We start from the raw sequence: 16,118 nt of genomic DNA on the forward strand, positions 1-16,118 counted from the left end.
TCAGGATGTGGGGTGTGGCATGGGGAGCCTGGGTGGGGAGGGGTACGGGGGGGGTCAGGACTTGCCCCCTCCAGCACCACAAAGGCCCATTCACTTGAGGAATGTTCCTCAGTGTCTTCCGAGTCCAGAATACTTCCACATTGAAGTCTCCGAGATATTTACCCTTTGGGATCAAGAAGGTCTCTGACTTTCTCATTATAAATCTCCATGTAGGACACTTCGACTTTAAAACTCTGCTCTTCGTTTTCCTCTTTCTGAGTTCGTTCAAAGAGTCCACTGCAAAGTCTTGGGATTAATCCAGGCTGGTCAGCTGTGCCCATCATGGTGTAAGATTTTCCAGATCCTGAAAACAGAAAACCACCATCGTTATCTACCCTTTTGCAAATTTAGATACATAAATTGCGCATGGTAAATTACTGGCACTTAGCAAAACCCCAAAACATAAACACCCAAATGCCATAATGAGATGAATAATACCTATAGAAGCTATTCTACTGGATGTGTAAAAGTCAGAAGTAAATGACCCTTGCATGTGAAAGAAAAAGTAATAAGCCTTCCTTAAACTTGTTCAAAAATGAAATAGTGGATTGGAGAGAGTGCAGGGGTTAAGGCACATGCCAAATTGACCCCTCATCAGGAACGGTCCCTGAGCACTGCCAGGAGAGACCCAACCCCCACCCTCACCTCACAAAAATAAATGAAAGAGGGTGGGAGAGATAGCACAGCAGGGTAGGACATTTGCCTTGCACATGGCCAACCTGGGTTCTATCCCTGGCATTCCATATGGTCCCCCAAGCACCACCAGGAGTAATTCCTGAGTGTAGAGCCAGGAGGAACCCCTCAGCATCACTGGGTGTGACCAAGGAAGAAAGAAAGAAAGAAAGAAAGAAAGAAAGAAAGAAAGAAAGAAAGAAAGAAAGAAAGAAAGAAGAAAAAAAAGAAATGACTAAAGCAACAGAAAATTCAAGGCCTCCTGGCAATCTTCTACAAGGGACTGGAAAGACCCATGTGTAGGACACTAGGGAGCTTGGTCCCAACCACTAACCACAGCACAGGACAGGACAGGACAGGACAGGGAGCCCCAGAGTCCCTAAAGCAAATGAACTCACTTTGGCAATCATGTGGGAACTAAAAGAACCTTTTCTGGGCCCAGAGAGATAGTACAGTGTTTGCCTTGCACATGGATGATCAGGATTCAATCCCAGCACCCCACATGATCCCACGAACCCACCAGGCATGATTTCTGAGCACAAAGCCAGGAGTAAGCCCAGAGTACTGTTTGGTGTGGCCCAAAACACCCCCGCCTGACACGAATAAAGCAAACAAACAAAAACCAAAAACCTCTTTTCTGCAATGTTATGTTCTCTGTAGTACCGGAAATGTATGATCATTAAAGGGAACTTTAAAAGCACAGGGAACTAGAAAATATTAATCACTCATAGAGCCAACTAATGCAATTCCATTTTCTTTTGCAGGATCGATGATTCTGTGAACACACAGTGTGGATGTGGTGCTGGGGCCTGACAGGCCATTTGTCCTTTACACGAAGCTACAGCCCTACAACCCAACAATACGCCTTGAAGACTTTGTCACTTGTCACTTGACCATAGTGCCCAGAACTCACACACCACTTGCTAGGTGTTATGGTCCAAGGCTTCTCTGAAGTTTTGAAAAACCCATAGGATAAGCTCCAACTGTTACGACTCTACAGGGCAGAAACAGAGGCACAGACTTCAGCGCATCAGGGGACAAGGCTGGGCTGGAAATGGGCTGACCTGGCTCTGTCCAGGCTCCAGAACCCTGAGACATTCTGCCTCAAGAAAATGTCACTACTCCCAATAATAGCAGAGTACCAGGTTTTAAGTACCAGGAGGTTTACTGCATGGCTTGGAGGCCAGCCGCACATGCTGGGGGGGAAAGGCAGCTCAGATAGAGAAGGGAGCACCAAATAAAGGGTGTTGGGAGGATCCTCCCAGGATGGGAGATGCGTGCTGAGAGTAGACTTTAGACCGAACATGACTGCCACTCAACGCCTCTTTTGCAAACCACAGCACCCAAAAGGAGAGAGAGAACAAGGGGGAATGCCCTGACACAGAGGCAGGGTGGGATGGGGGTGGGGGGGGTGGGAGGGATACTGGGATCAGTGGTGGTGGAAAATGGGCACTGGTGGAGGGATGAGTATTCGATCACTGTGTAACTGAAACCCAAGCACAAAAATTTATAAATCTACAACTGTACCTCATGGTGTTTCACTAATAAAAATCTAAATAAAAAAAGAAAAAGAAAATGTCACTAGCATTGCTCCTAGGAAGGACAGTTTTATGATATATTCTCATCAAAATGATTCCTTTACTTTAAATTGATTCTCCTTCCTGTTGACCACAGAGGTACAGAAGGAAAAAAAGTTCTCTTTTGAAGTTAAAAAAAAAGCTCAATTGTAAATGATCAGAAGCTAACAGTATGTGCTCTTTTTGATACCTTTTTCTGTTTTTGTCCTTACAGCTTAAATATATATTTAACATACCTGTCTGTCCGTAGGCAAAGACACATGCATTGTAGCCATCAAAAGCGTTCTGTAGGATATTCTCCCCAAGGCACTTGAAGACATCATCCTGACCTGAAAGAAAAAAAGAAAGAACGAAAGAAAGAAAGAAAGAAAGAAAGATAGGGAAAAAAGGAGGAGGAGTAGGAGGAGGAAGGGGAGGGGGAGAAGAGGGGTGGTAGGGGAAGGGGAGGAGGAAGGGGGAGGTGGTGGGGGAGGGGAGGAGAGGAAGAGAAAGAGGAAGAAGAGGAAGGAGAAGGAGAAGGAGAAGGAGGAGAAAAGGAGGAGGAGAAGGAGGAGGGGACGAGGAGAAGGAGGAGGAGGAGAAGAAGGGGAGGAGGAGGAGGAGGAGGAGGAAGAGGAGATTATTTAAGCCAAAATTACATCTGAGAAGCCTTTTTTGGGGGGTGGGAGTAGAAGGTTTCAACACACCCAGCAGTATTCAGGGGCAAGGTTGGCTGTAGTCGGGGGCCCCAGGACGTTCTCCAGCCCACTGAGCTACCTCTCAGGCACTAAACAGTTAAAAAAAAAAAAAGAACCTCCCCCCCCACTTTGTATTCTGTTTAGTTAAGCATTATTTACTGATCACCAACTATTAACCAGGCAGGGTGCCAAGCTCCAATCTGACCCAACTTGGATAAAAAGAACTTTCAAGGAGCAGAGAGATAGGAAGGCAGGTGGGGCACTTGCCTTGCTCGCGGCTGGCAGGTTCAAGCCCCTGCACCACATATGGTTCCCCTGAGCACTGCCAGGAATGATCTCTGAGCACAGACTCAGGAGTGAGCCCTGAGCACTGACAACTGTGGCCAAAAAAACCCAGAAAAATAGCTTTCAAAAACCCATTTTTCTGGGGCCCTGAAGATGGCTAAGTGGCTGCAAACAGACTTCCATTAAGCAGAAACCTAGTGTGACCCCCATACAGGGAGACCCCGATAGCCACCAGGGACCCAGTGAGAAGCGTCTTCAGGCAGCTTAGGAAGCGCCTAGAGCAAGCAGGGGGTACTTAAACTGACCCCCAGTACCCCACAGCTTCACGGCAGCCCTGAACACCCGTGGTCTGAGATCCCAGAAAGGGAAAATGAAAACAATTTTTCATATGTATGTTTTCCAGTTTACTTTTCTCCAAACAAGATTAATTTTAAACCTGGTAAATGCTTCCAATGACTTAGGTCTTTCAATTTATTTCTACTTAACACATGGTAGAAAATGAGCAAAAATTTCCAAATATTAAGCGTTTGAATCAATAAGCACTGATCAAGAGTTCTCTGGAATGTAAAAAGCTAATGAACTTCTAATTTAATAAACGATGCATAAATATAGGTGAAATGTCTACTGAATTTTACCAAATGCCATTCAATCAGTGCTTTGTACACTGGATGTTGGAATTAAAAATTATCACATAGAAGAATTTCCCAAACCTATCTGGCCCTTTTCAGAAAAAAAAGTCACTTAGTTTCCCCCTGGAAACCTCCCTTCTTTAAAGGAACAGTGACCCCCAAGTGCACTCGGGTCTCCTCCTGCCCCGTGGACGGTTACATCAGCCCACAGAGGTAGCATCGCCAGTCTAAGAAACACTATCTGTAACCAATCTTCCCCCTATCCATTAAGATAATTTTAAATTATTCAAATTAAAAATTAAAATACATGATTCTATAATACAGACCGGCTAGGAAAGAAGGAAGGACATGAAAAGTCCTTCTAGCTTTCTTTTCTTTTTCTTTGTTTTTGATGGGGGGTGGCTCACACAGCGCCCGGTGGCACTCAGGACTGTGCGTGAGGTGCCGGGGATGGAAGCAGGGTCCCAGGCATGCAAAGCCTGCACCCCTGCGCCCTGAACCCCCCCACCCCCACCCAGGCCTCTAACTTCCTTTCAATCACAGATACAAACAACAGAGGCACATTCTCTCCATATGTCAGCAGTCAAATGCAGCCTTGAGAAGTCTTTCAAGCACTGAGAATCTTGGACACAAAATGAAAGAAACATATGCTGCTGTATTTATTTTTGAACGCTGTGAATAGCATTCCATTATTCCTCACTTCCGAGTGAATCTACCACATTAGCACATTTCCATCATGCTTCCGATCCTGAATCAATCCTTAAAATTACCCCTGGGCCACAGAGGCCAAAGGAACCTTCACCTTCTGAAACATCTTCTGAAACTGCAACGTGGCTATATAGACAGGGATTACTTTAGAAACGAGGAGGGAGGGGACAGCACTGAGAAAAAAAAGAAAAGAAGGGCCCTTGCTCCACTCCTGACGTGAGACAATGATCATGGAGAAGAGAGAGAGAGAGAGCAATAATTTGAGGGGTCACCCATTCCTCTCCAAGAAAAAGAGAAAAGGCGGAGCCAATGAGACAGAGCAGGAGTAAGGCACTTGCCTTGCATGTGGCCCACCCTAGCTCCAACTCCAGCGCTGGAAATGTTCCCCTGAGCACCACCAGAGGTCACTCCTGAGCACTGCTAGTTGTGGGCCAAATCCCCCCCAAAATCGAATAATTAAAAAAATAAGTGAAGGGGGCTGGAGAGCTAGCACGGCCAGTAGAGCGTTTGCCTTGCACGCGGCCGACCTGGGTTCGATTCCCAGCATCCCATATGGTCCCCTGAGCACCACCAGAAGTGACTCCTGAGTGCAGAGTCAGGAGAACCCCTGTGCATCGCCAGGTGTGACCCAAAAAGCAAAAAATAAAATAAAATAAAATAAAAAATAAGTGAACAGCCGGGCTGGGGGCAGCCTCTAGTGACTGCAGCTGTGGCAGGAACTGGCCGTCCAGCAGGCAGCGGAGAGTATGTGCCACTCTATTCTGAATCAACGGCCTGTGACCTGTGTGATATGTAATGATTCTCTTGACTTCCATTTCAAATGTATATTTTGTGATTATTACCATGAGCTGGGCTGGAGCGATAGCACAGCGGGTAGGGCGTTTGCCTTGCACGTGGCCGACCCGGCCAACTCGGGTTCAATTCCTCTTCCCCTCTCAGAGAGCCCGGCAAGCTACCGAGTATCTCGCCCGTACGGCAAATCCTGGCAAGTTACCCGTGATGTATTCGATATGCCAAAAACAGTAACGACAAGTCTCACGATGGAGACATTACTGGGCCCGTTCGAGCAAATCGATGAACAACAAGAGGACAGTGCTACAGTGCTACCATGAGCTACATACAACAAAGGCTGGATATCCTCACAATAATAAATTTTCAGGATTCATGGGACCATCACACACACACACACACACACACACACACACACACACACACACAAGTCAATACGGAGAGAAAGGAAAACTCTGACAAGTAAGGGATTTCCTCAGAGGTGGCATCAGAAAGTTTGGTTAGATGCCTCTTCAAATGCCCAGTACTCACTGCCCTTGCTCTGGGCTGCCTCTGCAGACCATAGCTAAAGCAGTCTCGGAGTTTCTGGTTCTGGTTGAGGCCTATGGGTGTGTATGAGTACAAACTCTCCACTCCGGGTGGGAGAGACAGAACTGCAGGAAAACTTGTCTGGATGTGACTGATCCAGGTTTGATCCCCAGCACCCTCAAGGCTGCCAGAAGTAATTCCTGAACACAGCCAGGAGCGAGCTTGGAGCACTGCCTCCAGGTGTAGCTCAAAAGCCAAAAACAACCCCTCAAAATCCTCTATACCCTATAATCTGATTTTATTATATTAAGAACTCGATTTTTTCTCACTTCTCAAGCAATGGACCTTGACAGTCCGGGAGCCCTCCCAACAACGCTCAGCACGTTGTGTGGACCCTGAGGATTGGGGTTCAACAGGCAACCAGGGTCATGCCCACTGGTGTGTGGGGGCACGTGGTGCCAGGGAGTCTTGTGCATGCCAGGCAACTGCTCCACCACCTGACCTATATCCCCAACTCTATATCGTTCTTATAATTAACCAAAAATTAGGGGCTGGTGGATAGTACCGTGGATAAGATGCTTGCCTCACACATGGCTGACCCGAGTTCAATCTCTTTAATTTACTTAAAGAATAAAATGTAAATTTATGCACAGCATGTGGAACCGATAGGGTTCCCCGAGCCTGCCAGGAGTTATCCCTGAGTGCTGAGTCCTGGGCACTGCCAGGTGTGGCCCAAAAACAAACACACAAAAAATACAAAAGAAAATAAAGGCACAAAAATAATGATACTTTATGGGGAAAACAATCTACAATATTAGCAGTTAATAGGATGCTATGCTCTATTACCTGCATACTTTTCTTTAACAGATTCATCCATAGACCAGAAACAATGATCATATGCAAACACCTGTTGAAAATGAAAGAAAAAGAGTGCGTGTTAACAAAACCTTTGACACAATTATGGTAAGAACAAGGGCATCAAGTTGACAATATGTTCATAATTGTTAAATTAAATCAACTTCTGTCTCACAATGCATGTTATTTTGGTACAGTCTGACTGTAGACAACCAAGTACCTACAGACAGCAGATGGATTTAATTCACAGATAACTCTTCGTAATATCAAGAAAGAAGTTAGAAAGCAAAATACATACTATGCCATCTATGTTTATATATGTATGTACACATATATACACATACACATATGTACACATATGCATTCCTATTTCTAGAAATGAAATGTGCTTCTTCATGATGAGATTAGAGATCCCTGCTTTCTTCTTTGTGTTTTTGTATTCTATTTTTACTTTTTTGGGGGGGGTCACACTCAGCGATGCACAGGGGTTACTCTTAGCTCTGCACTCAGGAATTACCTGTGGCAGTGCTCAGGGGACCATATGGGATGCTGGGAATCGAACCCAGGTCAGCCATGTGCAAGGCAAACGCCCCACCCGCTGTGCTATTACTCCAGCCCCTATTTTCACTTTTTTTTTTAAATCAGAGAAACAAAAGGCATACTCTGTTGGTGGCGCAAGTGATAATTTTTCTTCAAGTAATAATTTTTGAGGGACTGCACCATCAACACTCAGGGGTCATCCCTAGCTCTGAGCTCAGGAATTATTCCTGGTGCTTCAGGGGAACATCTGGGATGCCGGAGATCGAATGTGGGTTGGCTGCATGCAAGGCAAGTGCTCTATCCACTGTACTGTCCCTCTGGCACCCAAAAGACATTGCTAAAGAATAAAGTGTAAATTTGATTACAGGATGTTGAAAAAAGGAAGGTTAGTAAGTAAATAGCCAGCAAAGTTATTTTAAGAAAGTATTATGCACCCATGTACAATATGTTGCTTTCAAATGACAAAAATCTGACACGTTATGAAAGTCTGGATTCTGTGAGCACATCTGTAAATGACCTATAGACATTCAATGAGTGAGGGTCACAGGTAGTATAGAGGACAAAGCCAGGAGCAGTCCTGGAGCAGCTCCGGTGATGGCGAAAAATCCCCTCCCCCAAGATAAAGAAATTTACAAAATAAATAATGAGAGAAAAATACTTGAAAATATTGGTGGTGGTTAAGGGTACCTGGGATAATGCAGATGGTTTTGTTTGGATCTTTTGCTACTTCCTAAAATACACATATTTTTAAATAATCTTTTTCAAGTTGTTTCACTGATTATATTTTACATTTTCTGGATTTCTACTGTTTCGGGATCTACTTGTTTACATTTAATAATTTAGTCTCTGAGGTCAGAGAGCACAGCAGGTAGGGTATTTGCTCCCCAGAACCCCATATGGTCCCGGAGCAGTGAGCCCCAAGCACAGAGCTAGGAGTCAGCCCTGAGCACAAAGCCAGGAGTAAACCCTGGGCACCGCCAGGTGTGGCCCAAAAATCGAACAAAGAATTTAGTCTCTCAGAAATCTAAGTGTAATTGTTCTGGAACACATTTCAGTTGGCATTTCGCTTTCCACTTTGGCACTTCGCTGCTACACTTGCTGAAGACAGAATTCTTCTGTGTCCTTCGGAGCGAGTGCCGGCATCTGAGGGGAGTCTGTGCTCCCTGGTCACCCCCCTCCTGCTTCTTCCTGCGGCCATTGCGCCAGACCAGGCGCCATGGCCTGGATTCCAGCCTTCCCACGCCCCAGGGGGCTATTGCCCCCAGACTGTACTCAATGCTGGTAGCCCACACCCTTCCAGCCTTCACTCAGGGACAGCCTGCCAGGGAGCTCGAGTCCAGCCCTCCAGGAGGAGTCCTGGGGTAGCGCTAGTCCCATATCTTCCAGAACTCCAAGCACTGAGTCGGAGGCCCAGAGAATACAGCACTCTCACCCCCCCACCCCCCCAGTCAGCGTGTTGTTTCTAAGTGTGACAACAGGAGGCCACAATTTTAAAGTATCTCCTGTGAGTTACATTGTAATGGTAAGTCACAGGCTTGCTCAGGAGGGATTCCCAGGAGCAGTGAGGTACCCCGAGGTCACTCTGGGCCATGCTCAGGAGACGATGCAGTGCCAGGGAGCAAAGCCCATGTCCCGCGTGCAACGCATGAGCTCCAAAAATTTGGGCCCTCTCCCAGGCTGCAAAATCAACTTCTCTTTTTTCCTTTTAAAGAAGGGAAATGAGGGCCAGAGGAGCAGGCAGGGCACGTGCCTTGCACACGGCTGACCCGGGCTCAATCACGGCACCTCACGGGGCTCCCCAAGTGGCCCTCTGGGAGTTGGTCCCTGATCAGAGAGCCGGGAGTAAGCCCTGAGCACTGCTGGTGTGACTCCCCTACAAAGAGAAACACTAAAAAAAAAAAAAATTGCCACATCTATTCATATCCTAGCAATAATAGAGAAGGGGATTAGAATTCAGCCAGATTCCAAAGCTAAATTCCAAGAATGTCGATAAATATCTGCACTTCCTGGAAAGTTCCTGCAGAGAAAGTAACCTCAGAGAACGGCCAGCCGATTCACAATCTGAGTCCATGTGACCCTGTGGCATACCGAGATGGTCCCTGAGGGCCAGACCCCTCTCAGCAGCAAATGTGGGCTCAGAACTGCCATGGCAAGGTCATTGCCTGAGGAAGCTATGGGCCACGGCAGGGGATGTGGGTCTAAGACTGTGTCCCCAGCTGTCCTGGGCCCTCCCGGAGGGGCGTGGGCGAGTCTCCCCGGACAGTTTGGAGCCACCACCTCCAAGCCATCCCGGGAGCAGCAGCACAAAAGGATTCTGTGTATCCTTGGCAGGAGACTCGCCCGAGCCGGGCAGAGTACACACGCGGCTTTTCCAGAACCGCCAGCCCCGCCTGGGCTAACAAATGGCTGACTGGCAAACTGTGACAGCTGGCATTGTGTTTACAAAAGGAACAGAGGAAATGTTTCTGTAGAGAAAATTACTAGCACTTCAAAACTATGCACGTCATATATCTTTACAAGTACTGAATAAGAAATCGTATCTCTTACCTTTGGCTGATTTCTGGGATCCCCCAAGAGACAGCATGGTTCCATGAAAGAAAAGAAAGAGAGTTAAGTTGTTTTTTTTTTCCAGCTTAGAAGCTTCTTCTTGAAGGGCAAAATGATCGCTCACATTATGCAAAGGTTTATTAAAAATACACAATATTGCTTTCTGTGGTTGCAGAGATCCCGGCGGACTAAGGATGGCAGCTTTCGAGCCTCCCCTGAAAACGCCAATAAAATTCAAAGCATTTTATTCTATGTGTCCTCGGCAGGACACACCCTCCCATACCTGCCAAAAAACAATATACAATATTAACTCTGAACTCAAACAGCAATTTCAAATGAAAAGTAAGCTAGTATCTATTAACTCGCAAGTTGGAGAGTTAATTACAGAAAACTAACTTGCATCTCTCAAGTAGATGATTTGCACACAGATAGCAATTTAACCGCTCGGGCCCCTCCTTGTGCATTTGGTGATCCCAGTCCCTACAAAGAAGCCGCCCTTGTCCCCTGACATCACTTGCAGGGAAAGCAGCAACAGACTCTGCATCTATAAAGGCCTCTCTCCAGAACATGACTCGGTTCTGGCCAGAGAAAAGGGGGAGATGAAAGGAACCATTGCCCTGCTGCGAAGAACCTCTTCTTTATTCTCTCTCAGCCTTGGTCTCCAGCTTAGGAAACTCTCCCTCCCAAACTGCCTGTGGCTCGGGGTTCAGAAACGGAACTTATGCAGGGCTGGGCTGATGATGGCTCAAAGCACCAGGGCACGAGCTTGGCAAGCTGAAGCCTGGGTCCCATCCCTGGCCCTGCCTGCATGGTCCCCAGAGCAGCTCTGGGAGCGACCCCTGAGCAATGAGTGAGAAGTAGCAGCTGAACATCACCAGGGATGACTCAAACCCACCCCCCAAAGAAAGGAATGAAAGGAGCCCGACACAGTATGACTGGGAGGCCACCCCACTCAGAGGGGCCCTGTGAGAGAAGCAGTGTGGTCAGTTTGCCAGCTGGTAGCACCAGGCCAGGGCCAGCGCCGGGCCCTCTTTCTCTCCACCTGCTTCCCCCTCCCTGGTATGTAACGCACTGGCCCACTGGCATGCGGGCATGTGAGAGCAAACTGCAGATGGCCCGGTCAGCCCCAAACACTTCAGCACTGTGACACCCCCAGACAGTATCCAATCGGAAGGCACACGAATAAAGGAAAGGACTTTTGAAATTGGAGTGAACCGGCCAAGATAACTGGAGCTTTAGGGGTGGCCAGCGCTTCCTGAAGAGTCCGAATGCCAGCTCGCAAGTGAAACCGGAAGGAACAAACAGAACCTGGAAGTGCGGGATTCCTCCCCCCCCCCCCCCCCCCCCCCCCCGCCGCAGGACATCCTGCATGTGCGGGAGAGCTTTCCTCCTCCAAGGGTTGGGGACGTGCTGTCACACCAGATGCACCAGCACCGAGTGCTAGCGTGGTGCTAGCCGAGAGGTGTTGGGATGAAAGCCAGTATGGCTAAATACAACAGGAAATAATCGCAACAGGAATGAGAAGGGGGGAAGTGTTCAAGCCTCTGGCCCATGCTCTCATCTCTCCAGTCTTCCTGTTGTTGTTGTTTGGGGGGACACTCCCAGGGACCGAACCCTGGGTGTCACACATGCAAGGCAAGTGCTTTAGCGCTGAGCCACACCCCCACTCTTCGGAGCCTAAAAAGTGAGGTTGATTCTTTGCCACCACTGACGGTGAGGATAGCGCCAGCCCATTGGAAAGGCCCATGTTAGGCCAGAGACGTCACCGACACCTCCTGACACCCTCGCTGCTGTAAGACACTACGACAATTCCAGAATCCCCAAGTGAGAAACGGAGGCAAAGGAAGGCTGACTGACAGGCCACAGCCCGGAAGGATGGAAGCGGCAGCACAAAGGAAGTCTTCCAGCCCCAGCTCCATGCTCTGCCCCAAACCAGGCAGAGGAAATAGCCCTAGCCACGATCCTCCAGGCCTAAGGACCTGCAAGTGGCACGGAGACACCCGTTCTTCCGCTACACCCACTTTCCCCTTCCTCTGTGATGCCCGGGGAGACATCACCACTCAGGGCTGACGCCAGTGGAAGCTCACTTATTCATCACATTCATTAGACAGAAACTCCAGATTGTTCTACAGAGGAAAAAGACATTGGGTGGGGGGCATGGATCTTTCACACTGAAATAAAAACCATTTACACGAAATGCAGCTCTTCCTCAGAGACACCAACAAAGGTGATGTTCCGCATACGACGCACAGTGGGAGAAACCAGGGGGCGAATCCAAATTCAGAATATAACCGCAGAGAGCGACAAGCCGGGCAATTAATTACAGAGCTAAGTTTCCAGCCAGAGATTCTAATGGCTACAAGAATAAAGCTCAAGTAACCCAGAGGACCACTGGAAACCCAGAGATGTAATTACAGCTCTGTACATAAATAAATGAGCAAATTAATTAATTAAACAAAGCTTTTCAATGGGTAGCTGCAATCCAGCAAGACAAAGCCTCACACACCCTTAGGTCCCCTGGAGAGAAACCTCAGCCCCCCAGATCCCAGGCGATGTGGGGAGCAAAGACCAAGAGCAGCTGGTGATGGGCAAAGGCCCGGCTGGTCCCTCGGTGAGCTCAGTGGGTGGAGTTCTGGGGGTGCTGCTGATAAACTCATTTCGGAAGACTATGAAACTGGCGTAAGAGTCCCAACACAGCACAAGAAATTCCTCATGAAACTTTATCATTCACAGTATTGCAAATTGCAGTGCCAAAGATTTTTTTTAAATCACACCTGTGTACCCTGCCTCAGCTTCCCCAAATGTTAACACCTTCATACCACGACATTGTGACAAATGACCGTCCACAGGAGAGCAAATAAACAGTCATTGAGCAGTCACCTCCGGTGCCCATCGTGGCTTCCCCTCAGGTCTGCTCTGCCCCTGGTCAGCGATGGCACCTGGCTGGCACATCTCCTGAGCTGGGAGCGGCTGTTAACTCTGGAAGGTGGGTTTGTGAGCTAACTAGCGCCCCTTCCCACCCCTCCTTCCTTCTCTTCACTCTCCTGGGTTAGGGGCTGCCGGTCCCAGCTCATTTAAATAATAAATCACACCAGGAGCACTTATTTCTGACCAGATCTAAGGAAAGTCAGTGATGATATGTTGTATAAAAATCATCTCTTTCGATAAGAACACCTTTTGGTGAGGCGGTTCTCCAGACAGTACTCAAGGCAGGAGGGGGTTGCTCCCATGACCTTCAGTCACCCAAGTGCTGCTGCTGCTGCTTTGGGGGTTGGTGGTGCTGGGGAGCGAGAAAAAAGGGCCATTGGATGCCAGGGATGACACTTGGGGCCTTGTGCGTGGGAGGAAGGTGCCCTGGGCCCACGCTACCTCGCAGCTCCGTTGGCAGTTATTATTAACAGTCCCAATCACGGCCAAAGCAAAGTCGATGCTGGACGTAAAAGTAAACCACATGGTCCCAGCTTGGCAGAGGTGGTCCATCCCGCCCAGCTGGCCAAGTATTGCAGTAGTGGCCCTCAGCCCCCTGAACACGGACTGGGAGGACCCCCTGCAAAAACAAACCCTCCAAATAAACCAAGTGGCTCAGAGAGAAAGCAGCAGCAGAGGGAGGTCGCGGCAGAACAGTGAGTCCGTGTCGGGAGAGGACAAGCTCACTTCTCTGGCACCATAACAGGAGGGCAGAGAAGCATCGGCTGAGGCCAGCATGGAGGAGATGAGCAGTTAACACGGAATTCCTTGTATGGCTTTGGATTCACAGCAAGAAGAGATGAAGCGGCCAACAAGTGCCATTTTCCTTTTGATTCACTTGCCCGTTAATCTCGGCAGGGTCGGGACCTTACAGGGAGCTGCTACCCTGCCCCCCGTTTCAGCAGTACTGTCGGGAGGCCCCATGAACCAAGGGAAGAGTTGGGCGGCCCCGCACGCCCATATCATAGCCATAGGGGACTCTCCTGGCCGGAAGTGGGATTCCTATGTCCCATCCACCTCCAACAGTGCTTCATTCTGTCCTGCCACATAAGAAAAAGCCAAGTCAGCTTCTGTCTTAAGAATCCTTGGGGTCTAGGGGGCCCAGAGAAATAGGACAGAAGCAAAGTGCTTGCCATGCAAGCAGCTATGGTAGGAGTGACCCAGGCCCAAATCCCCGGCACCATACTTGGTCCTCTGAGCACTGCCAGGGCCAAGAATAGCTCTAAGGGGCCAGAGCTATAGTTCAGTGGGGAGGGCATTTGCCTTACATGTAGCCGACCCAGGTTCAATCTCCAACATCCTCTAGCACCGCCCGGAGTAATTTCTGAGTGCAGAGCCAGGAGGAACCCCTGAGCACTGCTTGGTGTAACCCAAAAAGCCAAAAAAAAAAAAAAACCCTGAGTACCCCCAGGTGCCCCCAGTACCCCAAGCCCCGCCCCTTTCCCCAGAAGAGGCCTCCCAGGGGGCTGAAGCGTAATGAGCTTAGCACAGGCTCTGCATATGGGAGACCTAGGTTTAATTCCTGGCACCACATGGTCCTCCAAATGCTGCCAATATTAAACCTCAAGTCTCCACCTCCCCCCAAAAAACCTCCAAAAAAACCTTCCCAGAGCCAGAGTGAGAGCTCAAAGGGCTAGTGTATGTGCTCTGCAAGGCCCCTTAGCACCTCGGTGAGGGACCCCCTACAATGCGCTGGGAGTGTTCTTGAGCACCAGCGGGTATGGCCCCCAAGCTAAACACAGAAGGAAAGAAGAGATCCCTTGGATGAGATCTCCAGTCCAGAGAGAGGTTCCCCCATACCCAGTCTGCTCAGGCATGGGACCTCTCTCACGCGGACCCTCTCTCCATGGCCAGGGGCTCTGCAGCAGGCAATTCCTTGTGCAGCCACTGGCCTGCCCCTCTGGTCTCCTCACAGCTCCCTCTCCTCCTCCCCCACTGGCCAACACGCCTGCAGTCCTCCCTCCCTCACACTGGCCTCTCACCCACCAGCCTCAGACACGATTTCCTTCCTGCCTGGATCTCAGATTGCGCCCTTCACTCAGCATGAATCTTCCCAGAGGTGCTGTCTAAAGTACACCTAGGGCTCATCCAAATCCCTCTCCATCCCGGTATGCCTGACAGAATGGAAGCCTTTCCACACCCTCTCTGCTCTTCCAAATCACCTGCTAAATCACAAATGCAGTGACAAGCACAAAGCCAGAATTCACTTGGAAGGGACAGGCTGCAGAGGAAGGAAGGCGCAGCAGCGGGCACACGAGGGTGGGAAATGAGCGGGGGAGGGGGCAGACTGGGGAAGCTCTTTCGGGCCCTCTCGCTGGTGCTCGTCCTGGAGGGTTCTGGAAAGCACGGAGACTCATGCAACTGCTGGTGAGCTGAGGACTGAATGCCAGCCCAAGAACCTGGCGGCTGGCCCTCAGCTGACAAGCTACAAACTCACGGAACCTTAGTGAGTGAAGACCCCGGCTTACAAATTCCACTGCCGCACACCACCAGAAAGTCCCGGAACATGTAGCTCCTGGTCAAATCCAAGACAAAGACAAAGCAGCCCTGAGCGCTCCCTGAGCAGACAAAACCAGTTTGGCCAGACAAACAAAGCTTACTTGAGCTGATTCTGTGAGACTAACCTGACCTGGGTCACTTCTTATTTGTGCCTCTAGAAATCATCGGTAAAATCTAAACAGGTTCCCAAGGTTGGCAGGAGGTCGCCACGGAAAGCTGTGACTTCATCGGCGATTTCTGCGAGTCTCTGAGAAGTTGTTGCAGAGCGTCCCACCCACTCGGGCTCCCTCCCAGGGCTTCCTGGTCCCCCCTCAGCGATGTCAAGCTATGACACTAGTGGGTCAGGCACCTGCACTCACCTTCTCATCTAACACAGAGCACAAGTTTCAGTTCTCTGTCCACGTTCATTGAAGAAATTTAAAATCTGGGAACTGGAGAGATAAGGTGCCTGCTTTGTTTTTGGGTTTTTTTTTCTTTTTGGGTCACACCTGGCAATTCACAGGGGTTACTCCTGGCTCTGCACTCAGGAGTTACTCTGGGCGGTGCTCAGGGGACCATATGGGATGCTGGGAATCGAACCCGGGTGGGCCGCGTGCAAGGGAAACGCCCTACCCATTGTGCTATCTCTCCAGCCCCAAGGTGCCTGCTTTGTAACAGCCAACCCGGTTCAGTCCCTGTACTTCATATGGCCCCCTGAGCAACACCAGAAGTGATCCCTGAGCACAGAGCCAGGAGTAAGCCCTCAGCCACTGTTGGGTGGAGCCTCAAAAAAAAGGGGGTGGGGGGATGGGGAGAGACAGTACAAC

The 16,118-nt window shown here is 49.2% G+C and overlaps 1 protein-coding gene across 3 annotated transcripts in view; it reads right to left on the reverse strand.

Moving 5' to 3' along the window:
• KIF13B (kinesin family member 13B) overlaps positions 1-16,118 on the reverse strand; it is a 146,948-nt gene that overhangs the window by 90,057 nt on the left and 40,773 nt on the right. For all 3 annotated transcript variants that reach the window (XM_056113989.1, XM_056113990.1, XM_056113988.1), the window contains exons 3-6: positions 9,847-9,859; positions 6,751-6,811; positions 2,525-2,617; positions 163-343 (exon numbers count right to left, since the gene is read on the reverse strand). In XM_056113989.1, coding sequence (XP_055969964.1) covers positions 163-343; positions 2,525-2,617; positions 6,751-6,811; positions 9,847-9,859 — 348 coding nt within the window. The remainder of the gene's footprint in view (positions 1-162; positions 344-2,524; positions 2,618-6,750; positions 6,812-9,846; positions 9,860-16,118) is intronic.

This window comes from Sorex fumeus, unplaced genomic scaffold (genome assembly GCF_029834395.1).
Source record: "Sorex fumeus unplaced genomic scaffold, SorFum_2.1 ptg000024l, whole genome shotgun sequence".
Taxonomy (NCBI): domain Eukaryota; kingdom Metazoa; phylum Chordata; class Mammalia; order Eulipotyphla; family Soricidae; genus Sorex; species Sorex fumeus.